The 22,856-nt window shown below is 35.1% G+C and overlaps 1 protein-coding gene and 1 pseudogene across 1 annotated transcript in view; both read left to right on the forward strand.

Moving 5' to 3' along the window:
- The window catches only part of TDRP (testis development related protein), a 53,761-nt gene that overhangs the window by 12,266 nt on the left and 18,639 nt on the right, over positions 1–22,856 (forward strand). The window contains exon 3 of the mRNA XM_074209555.1: positions 18,363–18,422. Within this exon, the coding sequence (XP_074065656.1) occupies positions 18,363–18,422 (60 nt within the window). The remainder of the gene's footprint in view (positions 1–18,362; positions 18,423–22,856) is intronic.
- LOC141504505 (serine/threonine-protein kinase 25 pseudogene) lies at positions 578–15,247 on the forward strand (annotated as a pseudogene).

The raw sequence follows: 22,856 nt of genomic DNA on the forward strand, positions 1-22,856 counted from the left end.
TTTGGTTTTTGTTTTTTTGCAAAACACTGGGGTTAAAAGTGACTTGCCTAAAGTCACACAGCTAGGTATGAGACCAATTTTGAATTTAGGTCCTCCTGACTCCAGGGTCTCAGTACTCTATCTACTGTGCCACCTGGCTGCCCCCCAAAATAAGTAAAATTCTTAAAGGGTATCACTATCTAGTTAGGGAATTAGATAAATAGCATAAATCAGAACATAAGTCTATAGGAAGGATAATAAATGCTATGAAAGCTCTGAAGAAAGAAAAATTACTTGGCATCTGATCTAGACCTAGGAAATTTTAATAAGAGAGGACAGATAATGGTATCTTCTTTAAAATCAAACAGGAAAGGGCAGGTTGATTTGGGAAATGATAAACTTATTTAGCACAATAGAGTCATGGAAAAGAGTGATATAGGCCGCGGGAGCCCGGGTGGGCCGGGCCCGAGTGGGGCACCGCGGACCGGGCACCCGGGCCTCCATGGGGACCCCCAGAGGCGGGGCGCGCTGAGGCCTGGGACCCCCGGGGGGCGCCTTGGGGCAGGTGAAGAGTCGGCAGGCCACCTGAGGCCCGGCCATGGCGCACCTCAGGGACTTCATGAACCAGCACTCGGGTGGACCCCGAGGAGCTCTTCACCAAGCTCGAGAGGGAGGATCGGGAAGGGCTCCTTTGGGGAGGTGTACAAGGACATTGACAGCCGCACCAAGGAGGTGGTGGCCATCCAGATCATCGACCTAGAAGAGGCTGAGGACGAGATGGAGGACATCCAGCAGGAGATCACTGTCCTCAGCCAGTGCTACAGTCCCTACATCACCCGCTATTATGGCTCCTACCTGAAGAATACCAAGCTGTGGATTATCATGGAGTACTTGGGTGGTGGATCTGCCTTGGACCTGCTGAAGCCAGGGCCTTTGGAGGAGATCTACATTGCCACAGTCCTGCACGAGATCCCCAAGGGTTTGGATTACCTTCATTCTGAAAGGAAGATCCACTGAGATATTAAAGCTGCCAGTGTGCTGCTATCTGAGCAAGGCGATGTGAAGCTGGCTGACTTTGGGGTGGCCGGGCAGCTCACAGACACTCAGGTCAAGAGGAATACTTTTGTGGGGACCCCTTTCTGGATGGTGCCAGAAGTCATCAAGCAGTCTGCATATGACTTCAAAGCAGATATTTGGTCCCTGGGAATTATAGCCATTGAGCTGGCCAAGGGAGAGCCTCCCAACTCAGACCTTCACCCCATGAGGGTTCTGTTTCTGATCCCCAAAAACAACCCTCCCACCCTGGAGGGACACCACAGCAAGCCCTTCAAGGAGTTTGTGGAAGCTCGTCTCAACAAGGACCCCCGCTTTAGACCCGCAGCCGGGAGCTGCTCAAGCACAAGTTCATCACGCACTACACCAAGAAAACCTCCTTCCTCACGGAGCTGATTGAGCGCTACAAGAGCTGGAAGTCGGAGGGTCGGGGTGAAGATTCCAGCCTTGAGGATTCTGACATTGATGGAGATGCAGCGGATGGTGACCAGGGCCCCCTCTGGACATCCCCCCCAACTATTGGCCCGAGCCCCCACAGTAAACTGCAGAAAGGCATGGCCCTGCAGGCCTCCCAGAAGCCAGCAGAGCCCATCAAACGGCAGCCACGGTCTTCAGAGAGCTCAAAGAGAAGCACAAGCAGACTGGAGGGAACGTGGGTGCCGTGGAGGAGCTGGGGAACGCTTTCAGCCTGGCTGAGGAGTCTTGCCCCGGCATTTCCGACAGACTGACAGCACATCTGGTGGACCGTAGCCAGAGGTTCTCCCATAGCAGGTACCACCTGACCTCAGCCCGCTGACTGGCCAGTGATGGCCCCCCCTTTCTGAGAACTGACCTCATCCCCCTGTGCTCTGCCTCTGGGGACCCCGCGGCTGGGCACGGTGCCCCCTTCCAGCCCCCGGTCTCTGCCCATGATGTTCTGGAGAAAGGTGGGGACTCTTGTCTCAACCCGGGGTTTGCTGCTCTACATTTGTGGCGACGGAAAGGGGGTCGGGGGCAGCCCTGCTCCCTCCCTAGGTCGGGATGAACAAGTTAGGGAGCCCCTTCCCCCCAGACCTCCTGTGGGGGTGCAGACCATGTCTTGTTTGTGATGATAGTAGATGCCTTTGTGGTATTTAATCAGACCCCTCATCTTCTTCCTCTGCATGCCAGAATCACCCCAAAAGGGGATTTTGGTGGGGTTTTTTTTGGTTAAAAAACTAGAACCTTCACTTGTTTCCTTCAGTATTTGAAGATAAAGATTTTGGTTTTCAAAGAGCATTGAAAGGGATCGGCTACTTTCAATAAAGAAATGACCTGGAAAAAAAAAAAGAGTGATATAAATTAGGTTGGAGACAGATTCTATAAGGCTCTAAATTTTTTATTTAAAAAAAATTTTTAATTGATATTTTATTTTTCCATTTACATGCTATGGTAGTTTTTCAGCATTCATCCACTTGCAAATTTATGTTAAACATTTTTCTACCAACCTCCCTTCTCTCTCCCCTCCCCTTGGTAGCATGATAAAAGTTGTACATGTACGTTTATGTTTCACATATTTACATATTAGTCATTTTCTGTAAGAAGAATTAGGATTAAGGGGAAAAAGGAAAGTAAACCATAAGAGAGGAAGGAACAACATGAGAAGTTTAAAAAAAGTGAACAGAGTATACATTCAGATTTGGTGCCCCCCCCACGTGGATAGCATTGTCCATAACATGTCTTCCAGCATTGTCCTTTGATCTCTGAACTGCTGACATCCTTCATCCTTCAACTCACAATGTTGTTAACATGGATAATGTTCTCTTATTTTGCTTCCTTTGCTCAGCATCAGCTCACATAATTCTTTCCAAGCTTCTCTAAAGTTTGACCACTCATGATTTCTTAGAACAATTCTACTCCATAACATAGGCCATAACTTGTTCATCCATTTCCCCAATTGATGGGCATTTCCTTAATTTCTAATTCTTTGCCACCCCAAAGGAGCTGCTGTAAATATTTTTAATATGTGGAACTTTCCCCATTTTTTATAATTTCTTTTGTATATAGACCTAGTATTTGTATTGCTGGATCAAAGGGTATAATCAGTTTTATTGCTCTTTGGGCATAGCTATAGATTGCTCTCCAGAATGATCAATCAGTTTATAATTCTACCAACAGTGCATTAATGTCCCAATTTTCCCACCTATCTCTCCAACATTGATTATTTTCATTTTTTGTCATCTTAGCCAATCTGATAGGTGTGAGGTGCTACTTCATAGTTGTTTTAATTTGTATTTTTCTGATCAGTAATTATTTGGAGCATTTTATCCATATGAATTTTTGAAGCTTTAATGTCTTTGGTCTGAAAATTACCCATTCATATCATTTGACTGTTTTGGGGGAATAACTTGTGAGAAGGTTCTAAATTAAGCAGTAGATATCCACTTGAAAACTTTTGATCAAGGATATGACCTAACTGGAACTATGTGTTAAGAATATTATTCTATCATTGGTAAATAAGGGGTGGCTAGGTGGTGCAGTGGATAGAGCACCGACCCTGGAGTCAGGAGTACCTGAGTTCAAATCCAACCTCAGACACTTAATGATTACCTAGCTGTGTGGCCTTGGGCAAGCCACTTAACCCCATTTGCCTTGCAAAAACCTTTTTTAAAAAAAAAGGAGAAAAAGAGGTAAATAGTATAAATTGAATTAGAGGACATTGAAGTTAGGAAACCCCTATTTTAGTAGCCCACATTGAGAGATAATTACCTGAAATAAGGTGATGAACATGTAGTAGTTATTCATAGCAGAACTGAAAAAACCTAACTAAATTGTTTGTTCCTGATGCCTTCCTTTCCTTACATATTCTCTCTCTTTATTTTTTATTGTCTTCATTCATTTGTTTTCTTATTCTTCTCTGATGTCTCAAGTTTCTATGTTCTGCGTCTAAAGTAATAAACAGGTTTTAGAAAATAGAATTAATCAGAAGATTCCTGCCTTTAACTTAACAGCAATGATGGAAAATATTCCATGTATGGTTATGTCTATGATAGGAAGGAAGATAGATTGAAGAGGGAATAGGAAGAAATTTAATGTGGAGGGATCTGCAGGACTTTAGATTTAGAGGTAGAAGGCATCAAATATAACATTCTGCTCCATGTCCCATTTTACAGATAAAGAAACTGAGGTCCAGTTCAGGTTTCCCAGAACCATGACTAGTTAATATCTGAGAAAGTATATGAGTTTGAATCTTCCTTCCTTCCAGTCTAGCTACATCCACTGTAGCAACCAATTGCCAAAGAATAGGGAAAAAGATCAGAGCAGCATTCATGAAAGGGACCAGGCACCTGGAAGCTACTGAGGATGTTTTTCCCTGGCTTGCTTCAGACTCTCTGCTATAAGAACCTAACTCAAGGACCTAAGTGATGTAGCCACTGCTACTGCTTCATGTTAGCAAGTATTTATTAAGCACCTATTTTGTGCTTGTTAGGGCATACTAGTTCTGGAATGATTAGATTGGTTCTACATATTAACTTCATGAGTTCAAGATAGCGGAAGTTACAGCTAGAATATAGTTGATCTTAAAAAAAAAACAACCTAAAAGTTTTAGTGGATTGCAAGCATAATATAAATCAACTTTGATATAGCATCCTTAGACTGACTGTCCTGAAGTGTTAATCACATTGTATTTTGTCCTGTTTAGATCACCTTTTAAGTGCTGTATTCATTTCTGAGTGAAGCAGTTAGGAAGAACATGTAATACTAGTATTTCTGCTACCTGCAATGACTACTACCACTGTTCCCACTTCCACCACTTAGCATTGTGTATTACTTTGCATAGTGCTTTACAAATGTTTCATTTTTATTCTCACTCACAACTCTGGGGTGTATCATTATTTCCACTTTACAGATGAGGAAACTGAGGCAGAAGTTAAGTTGCACAGCTAGTAAATAAATGTCTGAGTCTGGATTTGAACTCAGGTCTTTCTTATTCTAGACCTAGCACACTGTTCACTATAACACCTTGGTAAGACCTAGACTGTTTAGAGAAAGGTAGCCGAAATGGTGAAGGATCATGAGGATCACATATAATGACCAGTTGAAGAAACTAGAGATATTTACACTGGAGAAGAGAAAACTCAGGATAGGAATTATCTCTTTAACTTTAGAGAACAAAACAAGAAATAATGGATAGAAATTACAAAGAAGCATGTTTAGGTTTTGATGTATGAAAATATTTCCTAACAATCAGTTATCAAAAAATGGAAGAGTCTGTCTAGGGAGTATGGTAGATTCTCCCTTAGTGATGGAGGACTTCAAACAAAGGATGGATGACAATTTTTCAGCTACATTAATTTGAGGATATATTGAACTAGTTGAGTTCTGAGGTCTCTTAACATTGGACATTCTGTAATTCTGTAATTCAGACACCCAAATCTGGTATTACAAATGATTTCCTTAAAATTGAGAAGTAATTATTTGATAGTCTCTCTTTTATATTATATAAGTTGCTTTACCACTTCATTTTGTGAATTGTCCTTTCTCCACTTCCAACTTCCATCTAGTGTATATGTCATGATCCTTTAAGTATGAATTTTTTTTGGGGGTGGGCAGATCTTGGTATATAATTACTAATTTCTGTATTGTTTGTTGCCAAAATAAAGATTCTTTAGAGGTAGGTTACTTCTTAAATTTTTCTTCATGTCTACTTCTTTTTAAAAAATTTTTAATTTCCTTTTTTTTTTTATTTGCAAGGCAATGGGGTTAAGTAACTTGCCCAAGGTCACACAGCTAGATATTATTAAGTATCTGAGGCTGGATTTTAACTTAGGTCCTCCTGACTCCAGGGCTGGTGTTCTATCCACTGCTCCCCAACAAGCATCTTATAAGCACTTTCTAGGTGATAGATACTGAGAATGCAAGGATAAAAATGAAACCATTTCTATCCTCAAAGAGCTTTTGTTCTTTCAAGGGGATAACAAATCCATAATTAAGTATACAAAATAAGTTTAAGATAAAAATTTTGTGATGAAGGACTTTGTTTCCTTCTGATGATACAACTTCCCTGGCTTCTCTAGCCAGCAATGTGACTCATACCTTTTCACTCCTGTAGTTGGGTAGTTGGAATACTCCTTGCTCCCCATTACCACTCTCAGGTTCTCCCTCTCCCATCCATCACTCAGTAACTTCTCCTTTGGGTTCCATATTTATTAAGCACTCAAGATTCAGTTATCTGTAGATCTCCAGGGTACTTTTCTTCTTTACATCATTTCAGTGTGTGGTCAAAGTCTTTCTTTATTCCCCAATTCTGCCCTAGGGGACTTCAGCATATATATTGTTATTCCCTCAAGCATCATTCTCACTTCCCAATTCCTTAATTTACTCATTTCCCATAACCTATTCCTTTATCTAACCAATTATACAGAGTCATGCCCTTTATTTTGTCATCACCAACCAATGTTCCACATTCATTTACATAAGCTCGGAAATTTCTTTATCACACTCTGTGATCATTTCAGCTCTTTTATCTTGCAATTCTCACCATAACTTCCAATCCTTTTATTCCTTAGTTCTTTGGAGATATACATTCCTGTATCTCAGGAGAAAAATTGTATCTAGATTTTAGAGTTATCTCATATTCATGCATGGGAGTTCATGTTTTCACAAAGAGAGTACAGAAGGAATTGTTTGTTTGATGTTTTAATGCTGAAGTAGAGGTAGTACTACACACACATTTTCAGCTCTTTCTTACTGGGAACTTTTTATTTAGTCATTTACATACAAGTCTCATTGTAGAAATACTTTTATTTGGCATTTCTGTGAGAAATACTATCCTCATCTTTTAAAATAATTTTTAATTTTTGTGTTATCAAAACCCAAGAAGTTTTAAAAATTAAGTTTTAAAATGTATAAGAATAGAGTGCTAGAAAAAGTACTGATTTCTTTTAATCCTTGTTTAAGACTTTTAGAACATACAATTTTATCATTAGAAGGAACTTGAGATAGTTTGACCCAATCTCCTCATAGTAAATATGAGAAACTGAGGGATAGTTTAGTACCTGCCCAGCTGTATGTAGCTAATTGACAGTGGATTCAGTTGGTTTGAAGATTTTTGACTGAAACCTGGATACATGGCTATTTTAAAAAATAAACTTTTATTGATTATTGTTTTTTTTATCACCTTATTCCTTTCATTTACCCTCTTCCAGAAAGTCATCACATATAGCAGAGTTAAGAAAAGAGACAAAAACTGGTCATTGCATTGAAATATAAATATATTTATATGTAAATATATTTATATATATATATTTAATGTCCCCTATTAATGAATCATATTTGCAAAGGAATGAGGGAGTTTTCTTCTCATATAAACACACATGGTCTTTAGGTCCATGCTTGTCCTTTGAAATTTTGCAGCATTCATTTTCCATTGTTTAGTGATTATTGTTCTTTACATTTACATTTACATTGTTTTTTGGCACTACTTACTGCACATGGTTCATCTGAGCCTTTCTTACATTCTTCATGGTTCTTACATTGTAGTTGTATTACATTTCATTCATATGCCACAATTTATTTAGTCATTCCTCAGTTGAAGGGACATCAACTTTGTTTCAAGTTTTGCTTATCTTTCAGATTTCTCAAACTTGATGTCCACTTATATTAGAGGATAATTAGAGGATTATTAGAGGATAATTCCGTCTTCCTAGTCTAACAAGTTCATAGTCGAGGAATTATCATCAGCTGCTCACTATCTCTTACCCTCCCATATGCATTCCACTGCTAAGGCCTGTTGTACTCCCCCCCTTACCACCACTCCAGTTCAAGCCATCACACCTTGATTACTTCAATAGTCTGCAGAGGGGTCTCTCTTCCTCAAATCTTTCCCTTCTCTAATCTATCCTTCATAAAACTGCTAAAGTGATTTTTCTAAAAACACAAGTCTGACTACTCAGTAAACTTAATGATTTCCTTTTGCCTCCAGGATCAAATATAAAATGTTCATGTTGGTATTCAAAGCCCTTCGTAACCTAGCCCCCTCTTAGTCTTCTTACATCTCTTACTCCCTGCCATGTGTACCATTCTAACTAGGGATACTGGCCCTCCTTGCTGTTATCTCCAAGCTCAGGCATTTTCTTTGTCTATTCCCTATTCTTGTAATATTTTCTCTGCTCAATTCTGCTTTCTGGCTTCCTTGGCTCCCTTTAAGTAACAACTAAAATTGTCTTTTATTAGGTGGCTTTTCCCAATTCCTCTTAATTCTAATGTCATCTCTCTTTTTTAATAATTTGCTATTTATTCGGTAATGTTACTTACCATATTATATAATAATATATACATAATGTACATATAATATATTTATTTTCCGGATGTCTTCCCTGTTAGAGTGTAACCTCCTTAAGGTCAAGGGATCTTATTTTTTGTCCCTTTTTGTATCTTCATTGCTTAACATGGCACATAACAGAAGCTTAATAAATGTTTATTTCATGCTTGACTATCACAAAAAACTTGATAATATAAATATTTTGCTATAGATGGAAGCTTTCTTTTTTATCAGTGACCTACTATACCTGAGTGATTCTATATTGCTTCCAAAATGTTAACCCTAGATAGTTTAAGCAATATTTAACAGTAATAAAATTTTAACTTACAATAACCAATGAGGGTTGATGTATTAAAAAACTTGAATTTACTTGAAAATTGCTTTCCCAAAAGTCATAGAATTTTTTATCATCTCTAATTTGCTTCCTTCCCTTGGTTATCTGGGTTTTATAGGGGAGTGCATAATGAAACTCTTTTTTAAAAATCTGATTTAGCGCTTAAAATTTCAGAGGGAGGTATGCATGGATTTATAAGGAACATTCAATACACTTGTTAAATTAATTTTTTTTTATTACTTTACAAACTTGTTTAAACAAAAGAACATTTTTATGTTCCTAAGGAAGTTACGGCTAGGTTGTTTTTTTAACTTTTCCTAAGAATAGACATTTATAAGATTTTTATTTTTATTACCTAGACACCAAAAATAATGTATTCAAAGGATAATTACTTGTGCCAGCTATATAACTTTTTAAAGGAAACTTATACTGTCTGCTAAATTCTGAAACATTCTAAACAATGAAAACTCATTTGAACAAATTAGTCTGTTAAGTTGCATCAAAACTGAACTTTAAAAGAGATGAATAAAGAAGTATGATTTTAAAAAGTGCTTCAAATGGAAGATTTCTTTTTTTTAAAAGAAAACAAATGAAGTGATTTGATTTTTTTTTTTTTTTAGGTTTTTGCAAGACAAACGGGGTTAAGTGGCTTGCCCAAGGCCACCCAGCTAGGTAATTATTAAGTGTCTGAGACCGGATTTGAACCCAGGTACTCCTGACTCCAAGGCCGGTGCTTTATCCACTGCGCCACCTAGCCGCCCCCATGATTTGAATTTTAAAATCAGAATCTGGAAATAAATGTAAGCCATGAACAGATTAGTTTTAGTAATCACTTTCCTTGGCATCCCTGACTCTTAATGTATATAGAAAATTAACTTTTCCCCCATGTTATAATTTAAAGAACAGAAGCTTTGAAATATTGAACATTGAGAAATACTTAGATAAAGAAATAGTAAAGATGAAAGTTATGATTATGTCCGCTTAGGCCTTTAGTCAATACCCCAAAGTAATGTTAAAAACCAGAATCAATAAGTAGCAGGGTGTTGTTGGCTAAAGTTGTAAACAATATATGCCATCATCAAGGTGTAGAATGAACTTATTTGTTTAAAATCTACCAAATGTTATAGATGATATATAGATATGTATATGTATATAGTTGAAAAGTTTAGTTACCATCATTTAATTGTGAGGAAGATCACTATGGATCAAACTTTTCCCCTCATTATTATGAAATAAATTATTATTTATGATAAATTATCATAAATCATAGACTAGGAAAGAATCTTAGTCATCTAGGTCCTTTACTTTATGGATGTTGAAACTGAGGCTCTTAAGAAATGAAATAATTTTTATTTTCCCAGGGTCACACCGCTGTTGATTGCTTGTGTGAGAAAGTTTCAGTGTTCTTAAAAATTAAGTTCTCAAATCTTTTTTTCCCCTTGCCAGCCAAGACCACACTTCCTGTACTATTTTCTCTATATTCTTGGGTCTATTAGCTATTTTTTCCCTGTGAAATTTCACCTGATTCAATTTTTGCTGTTTTATATTTGCCAAGTACTATTTTAAAAACTCTGACTTATTGAAATTTTAGGAATCTAAAGATGAAACAAAGGATAATAAATGATTTTAACTTAATTTATCTTACCATTTGCCCAGGATATCAGTATTACTATAAATGTAACTCCTGCATTTAGAAAGATAGCCTCTTTAGTGAGGATTTTCTATAAAATGATTTAGAACTTTGGAAAACTATTTCATGTCATTGCATCACAGCTATTAGAAGGAATCTTAGTGACTACTTTTACAGTTGAGAAAACTGAGACAAGGAAGCAAAATAACTTGCCAAAGGTCAAACAGCTAGTAAATGACAAGAGTCTTATGATTTCAGCATCAGTGTTCTTTCCTTTGTACTATGTACTATGTGTACTGTATATACTATCTGAAGATTTGCATTTTACCTTCATTTATCTGTAATCTCCCTGTAAAGAAATAATAATTCTCAGTAAGTCATCAGCCAATGGAAAAGTATCATATACAGACATTGTGCTAAGTAGCACCAAAGGTACAAGATAAAAAAACTAAGCAGTCTTTGCTCTTAATCATTACATGCTATCAAACTAGTGTAAATTATAATAAAATTCTAGCTTCTTTTTAAGAAATGTAATTTTACTTTTTTCCTCATCTTAGATATTTTAAGAAATAATCTATAAATATTAATATGTGAATGGAAACTTTTATGACAGAATAATTATATCATAATATGTAAACTAATAAGTTACGTATACTGTATTTGAAATAGAGACATTGTGGTAAGAAGTATCTGACTTCAACCTAAATGTATAATCTTTAGGAAATTTCTCTTAGATTTTGATAAAGCAAAAAAAATTTTAGATTTGGTCATAAGTTAATGTCTTTTTTCCTTCATTGAGTTTTTTTTTTTAGTTTTTTTTGTTTTTTGCTAGGCAATGGGGTTAAGTGGCTTGCCCAAGGCCACATAGCTAGGCAGTTATTGTGTCTATGAGGCCGGATTGGGAACTCAGGGAATCCTGACTCCAGGGCCGGTGCTCCATCCACTGCGCCACCTAGCCTCCCCCTTCATTGAGTTCTAATATTTGCAAATGCTTTATTTTTATTTTCAAAAAAAAAAACTTATTTCAAAATGATACTTTTATATCATTACCCATTAATAATATGTTTTCAGAAAACTTTCTGGCCTTGAAAAATAAGGGCATTCCTTTCTCCCATATGCTTATACAAACCTTTACTCAAGTAAAGAATTCAGATTCTTGCTACTTTCTTTTTTTAAAAAAATTACTTTGAAGGACTTTTGATTATTACATTTTATCTTTAGCTTTTTAGATAGGCATTCCAGTGATGTTGACTATAAATAGAGCTAATTTTCTTTAAAACAGCTGCCTATTTCCACCATTCAAGAACTATTTTTAGGTGTGAAACTAAGTTTCTTTTTCTCCCAGTGTTTCTAAGCACAGTTAAACAATAAAACAAATTTGAGGGAAGGAAGAATTTTGGGTTGATTGATTAGATTGTGCTCCATTAATAATTTTTTAACATGTACTCCTAATGTATGCATATTTATTTGTATATAATATAATGTACTACTGTACTAATATGCATATTATAAAATGCACACAAATGTATTTTTAAATGATGAGATGAAGGTGAAATAACTTTGTAGTACAAACATTTTCACTCATTAAAATTATTGATGTTTGTTAGTGAGAATAGTGTGATTAATATACTTCATTATTTTAAAAAAATCTTGGTTTAACACTTCAAGTTTAGTTTATAATATTTCATGTATGTCATAATTGAAAGTACCTGGCATTTAGTAGTAGGTGCTTAATAAAAAATGTTTATTGATTGATTAAAAAAAAGATACTAAGCAACACAAGAGTGCTACACCTGGGCCTTGAGTGTGAGCCTTGAAAGGAGTGAAATTTCTCAAGGACATTTGTCTATTAGAATGTAATTGATTATTATTTAGTTCCGTCATTGCTGACAAGTTAAATAGCTTTTTCAGCTGTCTTTACCTTTCTAGGTTTTTTTTTGTTTTATTTATTTTTTTGTTATGATTGTGCTTCAAATATTCTGCTCATGTCTCTCTCCATCCTCAAAAAAACCTTCACTTAGTTGGAAAATGCCCCCACGGTTGTTATCTGTCTCACCTCTCTTTGGTTCCTAAACTTTTTTTTTTAATTTATGTAAGGGAATGAGATTAAATGACTTGCCCAAGATCACACAGCTAGGTAATTATTAAGTGTCTGAGGACGGAATTGAACTCAGGTCCTCCTGACTCTAGGGCCAGTGCTCTATCTACTGCGCCATCTAGCTGTCCCGGTTCCTAAGCTTTTTGAGAAAGTGTCTAAGCATTCCCTTCTTCTAAACCTCTTGCCAGCAGATTTCTGACTTTATAATATGTAAGGATAAAGTATCCTCTCTAAAATTAATAATTGCCAAATCTTTTTTTGTTTTTTTACAATGTAACAGGGAAGTGACTTGCTCAGGGTCACACAGCTAGGTAATTATTAAGTGTCTGAGGCCATATTTAAACTCAGATCCTCCTGACTCCAGGACCAGTGCTCTATCCACTATGCCACCTGGTTGCCCATGATTGCCAAATCTAATGATCCTTTCTTAGTCCTCATCTTCCTTAACCTTGACCTCTGTAGCCTGTGACACTGTTGATCATTGTCTCTTCCTTAGATTTTTGTGGCATTACTCTCTTGTCCTCCTTTCTGGCCAACCATTTCTTCTTGATCTCCTTTGCTTATTTTTAATCCATATTATGTATACCAAAGTTCTCTCTTGGCTTGTCCTAGCCTCTTCATTGTATACTGTCTTGCTAATCTCAGTTCCTATGGGTTCAAGAATCATCTCTCTGTAGATAATTTCCAGCTCTATATGTATCTGCTGAGTTATAATCAGCCATCTCTAATTTCCTCTTGGACATATTGAATGGATTTTCTTTAGCGTCTCAAACTCAAAATGTCCCAAAGCAGGAACACATTTCCTCCTAATTCTTCCTATTCCAAATGCCTTTTTATCTATCCCATTCACCCAGGATTGCAATCTTTGTTTCATCATTAACTTCCCACCTTCACCTCATATACCTATTCATTCTGCCTCCAAATCATGTCTATATCAATATCTCTTTATATATTCCCTTCTTTCTACTCATATGGCCTTAAGTTTAGCTAGTTCAAGCTTTGGTCCTACCTCTTCAAGTTCCATACTCTAATCTATCTTGCATTCATTCAGTTGCCAAGGTAATTTTTCTAAACTGTGAATCTGCCCACATTACCCCATTTGCCTAATAAGCTCCAATGGCTTCCCAATTTTACCTTCAGGATCAAATATAAACTTTTCTGTCCTTTAAACTTTTCATAACTTGATTCTTTCCTACATCTCCAGTCTTATTATTTCTTATGGAAACGCCATACACCATAGTCCAGCTACCTCTTTGAAGTTTTTAAATAGGATACCCCTCTCCCACCTCTGTGCCTTATCTCTCCACCAAGCTTGTAGTGATCTGCTTCTTTACTAATACCTGAGCTTTCTTTCAGTACTTAGCTTAAAACCCATCCTCTTTAATAGCCTTTTATGGTTTCTCCTTACTCTTTTCTTCTTCTTCCCCCCTGTATCCTCCAATTGCTAATGCTGTTTCTCCTTTCAGGTTACTTTCAACATACTCTGTATTTATCTTCTATATGCTTAGTTATTTATTTGACTTCCCCATATATACTCTTTTGAGAGCAGGGAATGTATTTGCTTTGTGATTCCAGTGTTTAGTACATTCCCTGCAACATGGTGCTTCAATAAATACTTGTTAACTGATTGATTTTTACTTGAGGCCCAGTCACGTTAGCAGTGTTTCTAAGTCTTCCACTCTATTAAGAGTCCATTTCTTCCCCTGGAGAATTATATTCAGTTTTGCACTGATAAGTCATTTTTGCTTATTTTTTTTTTTGCTTATATGCCTTTATTTATTTGCATTTTTGAGTATTATTAACTTTTCTCTATTTTATTGTAGTTATAATTTAGTCATGTGACCTTGTCTGTCATTCCTTGATGTTTTGACTCCATAGCTGCTTGCAGTATTTTTGTTTAGCTCTGAAAATTTTGGGTAATGGTTTTTCTGGGTGCTTTCAGTTTGAAGTTTCTTTTAAGAGGTAACCCAGTGGATTCTTTTAATTTTCACTTTGCTCTCTGAGTTCTAAAACTTCTGGGCAGTTTTATTTCCTTTGAAATACAATATCCATATGTTTTGTTTGAACATAGAATTCAGTATCTTGGTGATTCTTGAATTATTTCTCATCCTGTTTTCCAGGTAAGTTTTTATGGTGGATATCTTTTTACATCTTCTTATAATTTTTCCAGTCTTTTGACTTTATTCTAATATTTTTTGTTTATTTATTTTGTTTTTTGCTTTTTTTGCAAGGCAGTGAGGTTAAATGATTTGCCCAAGGTCACACAGCTGGGTAACTTAATATCTGAGGCTGGGTTTGAACTGAGGCTGGTGCTCTATCCACTGTGTAACCTTACTACTCCCTATTCTAATATTTTTTTGATGTCTTATTGAATCATTGAGTTCTGTTCCCTCTATTCTATTTTTTAAGGTATCCACTATTGACCTTTCAACTTTCTCTTTCCATCTGTTTGTCCTTTCCTCAAATTCTATAATTGTGCGTTTTTAAATTTCTTCTTTTAAAATTCACTTTTGGAGTTTTTTGTCCAATCTATTTTTTTTCTCCTTAGGTTCTTTTTTTTTTTTAGTTTTTTTGCATGGCAAACGGGGTTAAGTGGCTTGCCCAAGGCCACACAACTAGGTAATTATTAAGTGTCTGAGACCAGATTTGAACCCAGGTACTCCTGACTCCAGGGCCAGTGCTTTATCCACTATACCACCTAGCTGCCCCTCTCCTTAGGTTCTTCTGGTATGGAATCAACTCTCCTTCTGAGTTCATCTCTTATGCTTCTCTAAACCCATATTATTTTTTCAGTATATTAGAAGTTTTTGTCTTTTTACTTGTATCTTAGCATAGTTTCTGATTTGGGACTTTGTGCCACAATCAAAATAAGGCAACTAGGTATATATATATATATATATATATATATATATATATATATATATACCTTGATACAATAGAATGGCTAGGTTCTTGTATTCCTTACAGCTTTCTTAATCCCTTGTTTCTACCTATGTCTGATCTTGGGTTGACATAAGCATAGGCCTTTCTCTTATCTTCTGCTTAAAGTTATTCCTTTTAATCATTAATCTTTTTAGCTTCAGGCCTCCTGGAGATCCTCCAAGCACAGGCTGCCCAGGAGCATTAGTCCTTTGTTTCCTTTCATAGTTGCCTATTGGGAGCTATCCTTGTCCCTTGGTGTCTTGAGATCCTGCTGTTTCAGGTCTCCACCACCAGATTGCACTAATTTCAGGTTTCCTAGAGGGTCCCTAGTTGGAACCAAATTCCTCTCCTCTTCCTTCTCCTATTTATGAAGTCACTTGCCGAGAATTAGCTTTGTCCCCATGTCAGGACCCACAATCTCTTTATATTCTATCCCTCTTAAGGGTCCTAAAAATGGACAGCAAAATATAGCCTGCTGTCTTACATAATTGTAGCCTGGATAGCCAGGCTTGTTTTATCTCCCTGTTTTATTGAAATCTTTTCTTCCTTTGGCATTCTTTTTCATCTGTTGAATTATTGGCACATATCAGGTCTCTATTGTTAGCCATATTTGTTTTTATTTCAAAATATCTTTGATAAAAGAACTTTTACCAGGGATAGAAAAATGTAAGCTCTATCACATTCTTGTGGTTAGCACTCACACTAATAGAATTATCTACAATACATGCTTTCCTTATAGGAATTTTTTAAAATCACTTGTCCATTTTATTGGATTAATTTTGTTAAAACTGGATACTATAATCTATAAATGCATTTAATTGTTCACATATAAACTGAAGCATGTTGCAATACACAAAGTGATAAGGAGTGAGGGTGCTGTATTTTCAACTTTTCCACTTTGTGGAACCCCTATATTGCCTCAGGTCTATGGGCTACTGAAATCTCTTCCAAGTATCAAATTTTGTGATTCTAAGGCTTGATGGTTTGTAAAGTCAAGATACTTTTTATGCCATGCTTGATATGTTATTGTTTGTGATAGACAGATTGAGAGCTCCATTGCCAGTCTGTAGATATAGATTAATACTGGAAAGAATGTTACATTTATTTTGCAGATGAGGAAATAATTTAGTATTTTCTTTTTTATTACAAGTGCATAGAGAATTAAGTGAATATAAAGTTCTTTTGGTTAATAGGAAAAATCTCTTCAGTATGCTTTTTGTACTTATATTTTTTATCAATAATTACGTATTTGTTGATAGTCAGACATCCACTTGTAATTTGTTAATTGATTTTGTGACTTCTATTAAGAGTTATTGGGGGCAACTAGATGGCACAGTGGATAGAGCACTGGTCCTGGAGTCAGGAGGACTTGAGTTCAAATTCAGTCTCAGACACTTAATAATTACCTACCTGTGTGACGTTGGGCAAGTCACTTAACCCCAACTGCCTAGCAAAAACAAAAAAAAAAGATTTAAAGTTATTCCTTCTAATCATTAATCTTTTTTAGTTTCAGGCCTCCTGGAGGTATTCATTCCCAAAACTAGGGATTACTAAAGACCTGTAGTGTCGTCATATGTTAATCTTTGAGAGACTTTGCATACTATCAGGTTTTATACACTTGGAAGGGTTTTCAGTAGTCATGGAGCTCAATCCAATCACCAAAGATATTCTCATTATACCTGAAAAGTTGTTATCAAATCTTTACTTGGAAGGACCTACAAGGTATGAAGAGCCCACCATCTCTTAGAGACAGCCAATTCTGCTTTTTGTTAGTTCTAATTATTAAAAATTTTTCCTGACTTCAAGCCTAAATTTACCTTTTGTAATTTCTAACCATTCTCCTTTTGCCCTCTAGGGCCAAATAGAAATCATGCAATCACTTCTCTATATTATTGAAAGATTCAAAGGAAGTCCTGAGTCTTCTCTTGATCAAGTTCAACTTGATTCAGTTTCTTCAATTAATTCTTATTTAACAAATGGAAAAGGTCTTTTACCATATTGGATGCCTTTTCCTATTACATTCTTTAGCTTATCAATATACTTATTAAAACTGTGGTGTTGAAAACTAAATACAGCAATTCAAAGGAGATCTGATAAAGCCACAGTACAATGGGAATATTACCTTTCTGTTCCTGGAAGTGATGACTTTTTAATACAGCTCCAAATTGTATTAACTTTTGGTTGCCACATCATGCTACTGACTCTTAATGGATTTTCATTCTGCTAACCTCTAGATCTTCAATTCAGTTGTGTTTCTTCTTTCTTGTACATTTGTAGGTGAATAAATTAGGTTATAGAAAAATTTAGGAATTAGCCCAACATCATACAATGAGTGAATATCAGGTTAGGTTTCTTGGCACTACATCAAGTATATATTATATCATGGTGCATCCTTAATTGTGGAATCACTTTCGTTTGTTGTGGATATTGATCAGGAGCTAACTCTTCTTAGGGGGGAATTCATATCCTCAAGTATGGTAACTCAAATAGACAAATATTCTGACTCTCGGACCATTGTACAATTTATTTTTTTAAGTCAAGACTTTTTAGTATTACAATGAAAAAATGTTAAATCTTATTTATAGAGGGGGCAGCTAGGTGGTGCAGTGGATAGAGCACCAGCCATTGAGTTGAGAGAACCTGAGTTCAAATCTCACCACAGATACTTAATAATCCCCTAGCTGTATGACCTTGGGCAAGTCACCTAACCTCATTGCTTTAAATAAATAAAAATTTAAAAAATCTTATTTGTAAATGAAATTTCCTAACCATATGGAAAAGTTGCATTTGTCTTTGAAATTTGTTTAATTCCATATCCATTGCTTACTAGTTAGACCTGGGTAAAGATTTCTAAGTTTATAACAGCTATATTCTAAGTTGGGTTTTTTTTAGTGTTATAATTAAAATAATTTATACCACAAAAATAGAATTTTCCTTGGAATTGTGATGGAACCTATCATTAAGTTTGGTAGATATAATAAATGTTTTTGTTTACTACTTTTAATTGATAAATGATTTATTTCCTATTCAATTGTCTGACTTTTAAAAATTTATTTTTCTTAAGAATAAAGATCAGCTACTTCAAGATGAAATTACCTCCTCGGTGTCTCAACTTGCCACAAAGGTAGGTATTTGCATGTTTGCTTTTCCTTTTGCATGGTTTCTTGAATGAGTCTTTAGTTTTAGTTATATTTTGGGAGGAGTTTAGTCTCATCCTGAGAAAAAATGATTATATCTGTTTATAGAGCAGTTTACATGCACTTTTTAATTTAGCATGAATGGGGAAAGTAGTGATCAAAATAAAATAGAAGAGGGAAAAATATATTCTTAGCAAGTATTAAAGCACATTGTAATCATTCAACTAATATTTCTAGTAATAGATAAAATGCAAATCCATTTATCAATATCTCATTTTTTCCTAGTTAATAAAAATCAGTGCCGAGAGATTATTAATTTGCTCTAGTCTAAGCAAATTCCTAATAACTTTAGACAATTCCCAAATAAAATTGCTATATTTATCTATGCAAAATAAAGTGGGAAATCACAGCAATTTCTGGACAATTAAAACAAAAATGAAATAGCTTTTCCCTGAAAGTAAAGCAGAAGTGATTTTGAGTTGCCTGAAAATCATCTCAATTTTTTACTACATTATTGAATATTGATTTAATAATAATATCTGAAGTGCTTTCTGGTTTTTATATAGTACTTTGTTTTCTTTTATATTTTTTTATATGTAACCCAACATCTATCAGTAGATGTTGCCAGAGAGGATAAGAAAATATGGCAGCAACTTGATTTAGGAGAGACAGTATGGTTTAGTACAAAGAGTCTTGGTATTGAACATAAGACAGAGTTATTTAAATTGCCACTTGGATGCTTACTGGCACCATGTCTTTGAGAAGGTGGTTAACCCCTGCCAATCTTTGACTGTTATTCTGTAAATTGGAGGTAACACATTGTATACTTTGTTATAAGGTTGTTATGAGGAAAGGATTTTGCAGACTTTGTGGCATCATCTAAGACTGATATTTTATTATAATGCAGTTATTTACAATTTTATTAAAGACCTTAGAATGGAATCATTATTTTTTAGAGGTAGCAGAGCCTTTGGTTCCATAGAATTTATAGCTAGAAGGGACCTTAAAATGATATATTCCACACCCCTTTATTTTACATAAGAAGAAAATGTTCCAGTCAAATAACTTGTCTTAAGGTCTAGTTAGTAGGAGAGCTAGTCATAAAATCTGGATAGCTTAATTTTCTGGGGCTCATTATCTTCTATAATGATTCATTTTATTTGTATAAAAAGACTCTCTCTCTCTCTCTCTCTCTCTCCATACATACATATATGTACATATTTGTATATACACACATATACATACATACATACACGCAATAAATGTATATTGAGCAACTAGTAGAGTGCCTAGCACATGGGAGATATTTAATAGATGTTTGTTGAGTACCTACTATTTTACTACCAGGCATTTTGCTAAGTAGTTCATGGGGCTCAAGGGACATAAAATGACAGCCCCTGCCTTTAACAGAACTTACATTCAACTAGGAAAGGACTTATAAAATTATGCAAATAAATAGCAAAGTAATATTGTGGGTGCTAGGGGCATTAGTGACCAGATGATCAGGAAAGTCTTAAGGGGTTTCTGGAGCCTAGGAAACAAGGGATTCTCAGCTTATGATTAGAGGATTTCTAAGACTATATCTATTTCTTAAAATTCCATCATTTTTTGACTATTAGTGCAGTAGAAATGTTGTAGATGGTGCTAATCAAATTATACATCAGTGTTTTCCAAAGGAGAAAACCTTACACTCTTATTTAATTATCATAACTTTTTTAGTTTTTAAATTGGATGCCTAGGGTTATTAAAAAATATTTGGAAGAAATAGAATACTGATAGCTTTTGGACAGTCCTTAGAATTTTTAGTTATTTTGTAATATACATTTATTAAAAGCCTCTTTAAGTTTTTCTGCTTTATAAATACTCTTATCTAGTAAGTGTCTGAGGCAGGTTTTGAATTCAGGTTTTCCTGGCTCCAGGATCAGTGTTCTGTGTACTTTATCACCTAGCTGCCCCTCTTCAAATATTTTTTGCAATGCATTATCACAAATTCAGTATAGAAAGGGATTAATATTATTTTTAGAAATTGTCATGTACTAGTCATAAAATTTTTTTCAGTTTGAAATTCCAAATTTCATAATTACAATGTAATTTAGATGTAGTCTTCTCTTTGAAAGGAATTTTTATTTTTTAGCATTAGAGGAATTCTGCATGTAGAATTTTTGCTATAATTATGTTTTTATGTCATTTTTTACTTTTTAAATTATACTTGTTAATATGTTTTAAGGAGTATAAATTAATATCCTCTGACTTCTAGTCTGAAGATTAGTTATAGCTTGGGGTGGTCGAAATGTATGGAAAATTTCAATGTTTGTTTTAGTCCTTATCTGAAATATGATACAATTGGTGATTCAGAAGGATTCCTGAAGTTTAAGTTGTCATATTAATTTCCACACATTTCTTTCAAAACTATTTTTCTTTTTTCCTTTTCCTTCACTGTGAACTTATTTGTGAGACATTTGTTGTCAAAAATAATATTTCTTTTGTTTTTAAGAAGACTAAGAATAAAACTGATAACTAGAAACTTATTTATTTTGATCACCTTGGTAGAAATTTTGTACTCTTTATTTTATAAAATTTTAAAATGAATGAGAATACTTAATGTTGTTTCTATTCTCTAATTTGTCTCCCCCCCACTTATTCAAAAGAGTAACTTCTTTTTTAAAAAAAAACCATCCTTTATCCTCTGAGCTGCTGAATTATTTTTTAATTGTTTTTTAATTTTTATTTCTTTATTTAACTGGAGTTAAGTGACTTGCCCAAAGTCACACAGCTGGGCAATCATTAAGTGTCTAAGGCCTGATTTGAACTCAGGTATTCCTGACTTCAAGGCTGGTGCTCTATCCACTGTGCCACCTAGCTGCCCCTGTTTTTTAATTTTTCATTCTTATTTTCCTGAATCATCCTTTCAGTCTTATCAGCTCCAGCTAACTTGCTTTATTGGCACTTGCTTCTCCTTATTTTGATGATTTCAAGACCTTTAAAATGAAATCATGTAATCAAGTCTCAAGAGTGTTCACAACAGTGTTTAGTCAGCCTTGAGAGTGTTTGTGGTGGGATGGGATGTCTCAAGAATGCTCACAACAGTATTTAGCCTGAGAGTGTTTATGGAAATGGGATGAGGGAGGGGTGCAGGTTTGAACTTGGATGTGGTCATAAGTTATGCTCCTGAATTCTAATGTAAAAAGGGAATATTAATGTCCATTTATTCATCTAATCTCTTGAGGTTTGAAATGAAAACATGTAAGCAAGTTTCAAGAGTGTTCACAACAGTGTTTAGTCAGCCTTGAGAGTGTTTGTGGTGGGATGGGATGAGGGAGGGGTACAGATTTGAACTTGGATGTGGTCATAAATGAGTTTCTGGACTCTTAAGTGAAAAGGGTAATATTAATTGTCCATTTATTCATATAATCCCTTAAAATTTACTAAATACTTTCCTTATTGGTTTGATGATGGTGTTTGTCTTACATTCTTGAGGAAAACTGTGGAGGTATAGAAATGGCAAATGATTTGCCTACAATCATACAGGTTTGGAAGTACCTAGTACTGGAAACAAATTAAGGTCTTGTTAGCTTGGAAGTGCAAGCCTCTTGCCTTATTAGAATAATTTGACTTTCATAGACTATTGTAGATGCTTGAAGCAAATTATTGGATTATTAAATCATATCTGTATTGTATGGTATAAGTTTAGTTGTTATCATGTATACTTTTGTTCACTTAGTGTAAATAATTAAAGTAATTGTAATTAGATCAAGTATTAGTATTTAAAAGAAAAAATTATCTAATGCATAATTAATAAAGTGATTAAATAGTAATGAAAATTATAATGTACAAATAACTGAGGTGTACAGTATATTAATGTGTATGCACAATGATGTTTTTACTTTAGTTTACATGAATTTTAGGTGGTATATTAATAATAATGTAATTTACATTTATTTTCAAAGTGATTTTACATAACATTTTTATTATTCTTTTCCATCTAGTTTGAAGGTTGTTTAAAAAAATTCTGTACAGGATGTTAAATTTTTAAAATTGACTTGTGGCACAAACTGTTCTTCAGTCTGAATATAAGCAGTCTTTGCAGAACTTAGTGCATAATGCCGATATTATAATTTAGAATGCAGGTTTTACTTGGTTAGTACTCAGGGATAATGAAGCAAGGTGGAAGTTGCTATGGTTCCCAACTTTGTTCCAATTCTAAATCTAATTAAGTAAATGGCTAAGTCCATTGTATTATATATATTGGTTCACTGTGTGCTGCTGGAATTTCAATATAGCTTTATTCCACAGTAAATAGTGGAGTTTTTATCAGATGGAGGAACAGGGGCAGGGAAACATATAAAGGCCCTTGCATTACTTTGATCAACCTTGATATAATCAGCAGTGCATGCTGTCTGTCAGTTTTTTTAGGTAGCTTT

Source organism: Macrotis lagotis, chromosome 1 (assembly GCF_037893015.1).
Source record: "Macrotis lagotis isolate mMagLag1 chromosome 1, bilby.v1.9.chrom.fasta, whole genome shotgun sequence".
NCBI classification, from domain to species: Eukaryota; Metazoa; Chordata; class Mammalia; order Peramelemorphia; family Peramelidae; genus Macrotis; species Macrotis lagotis.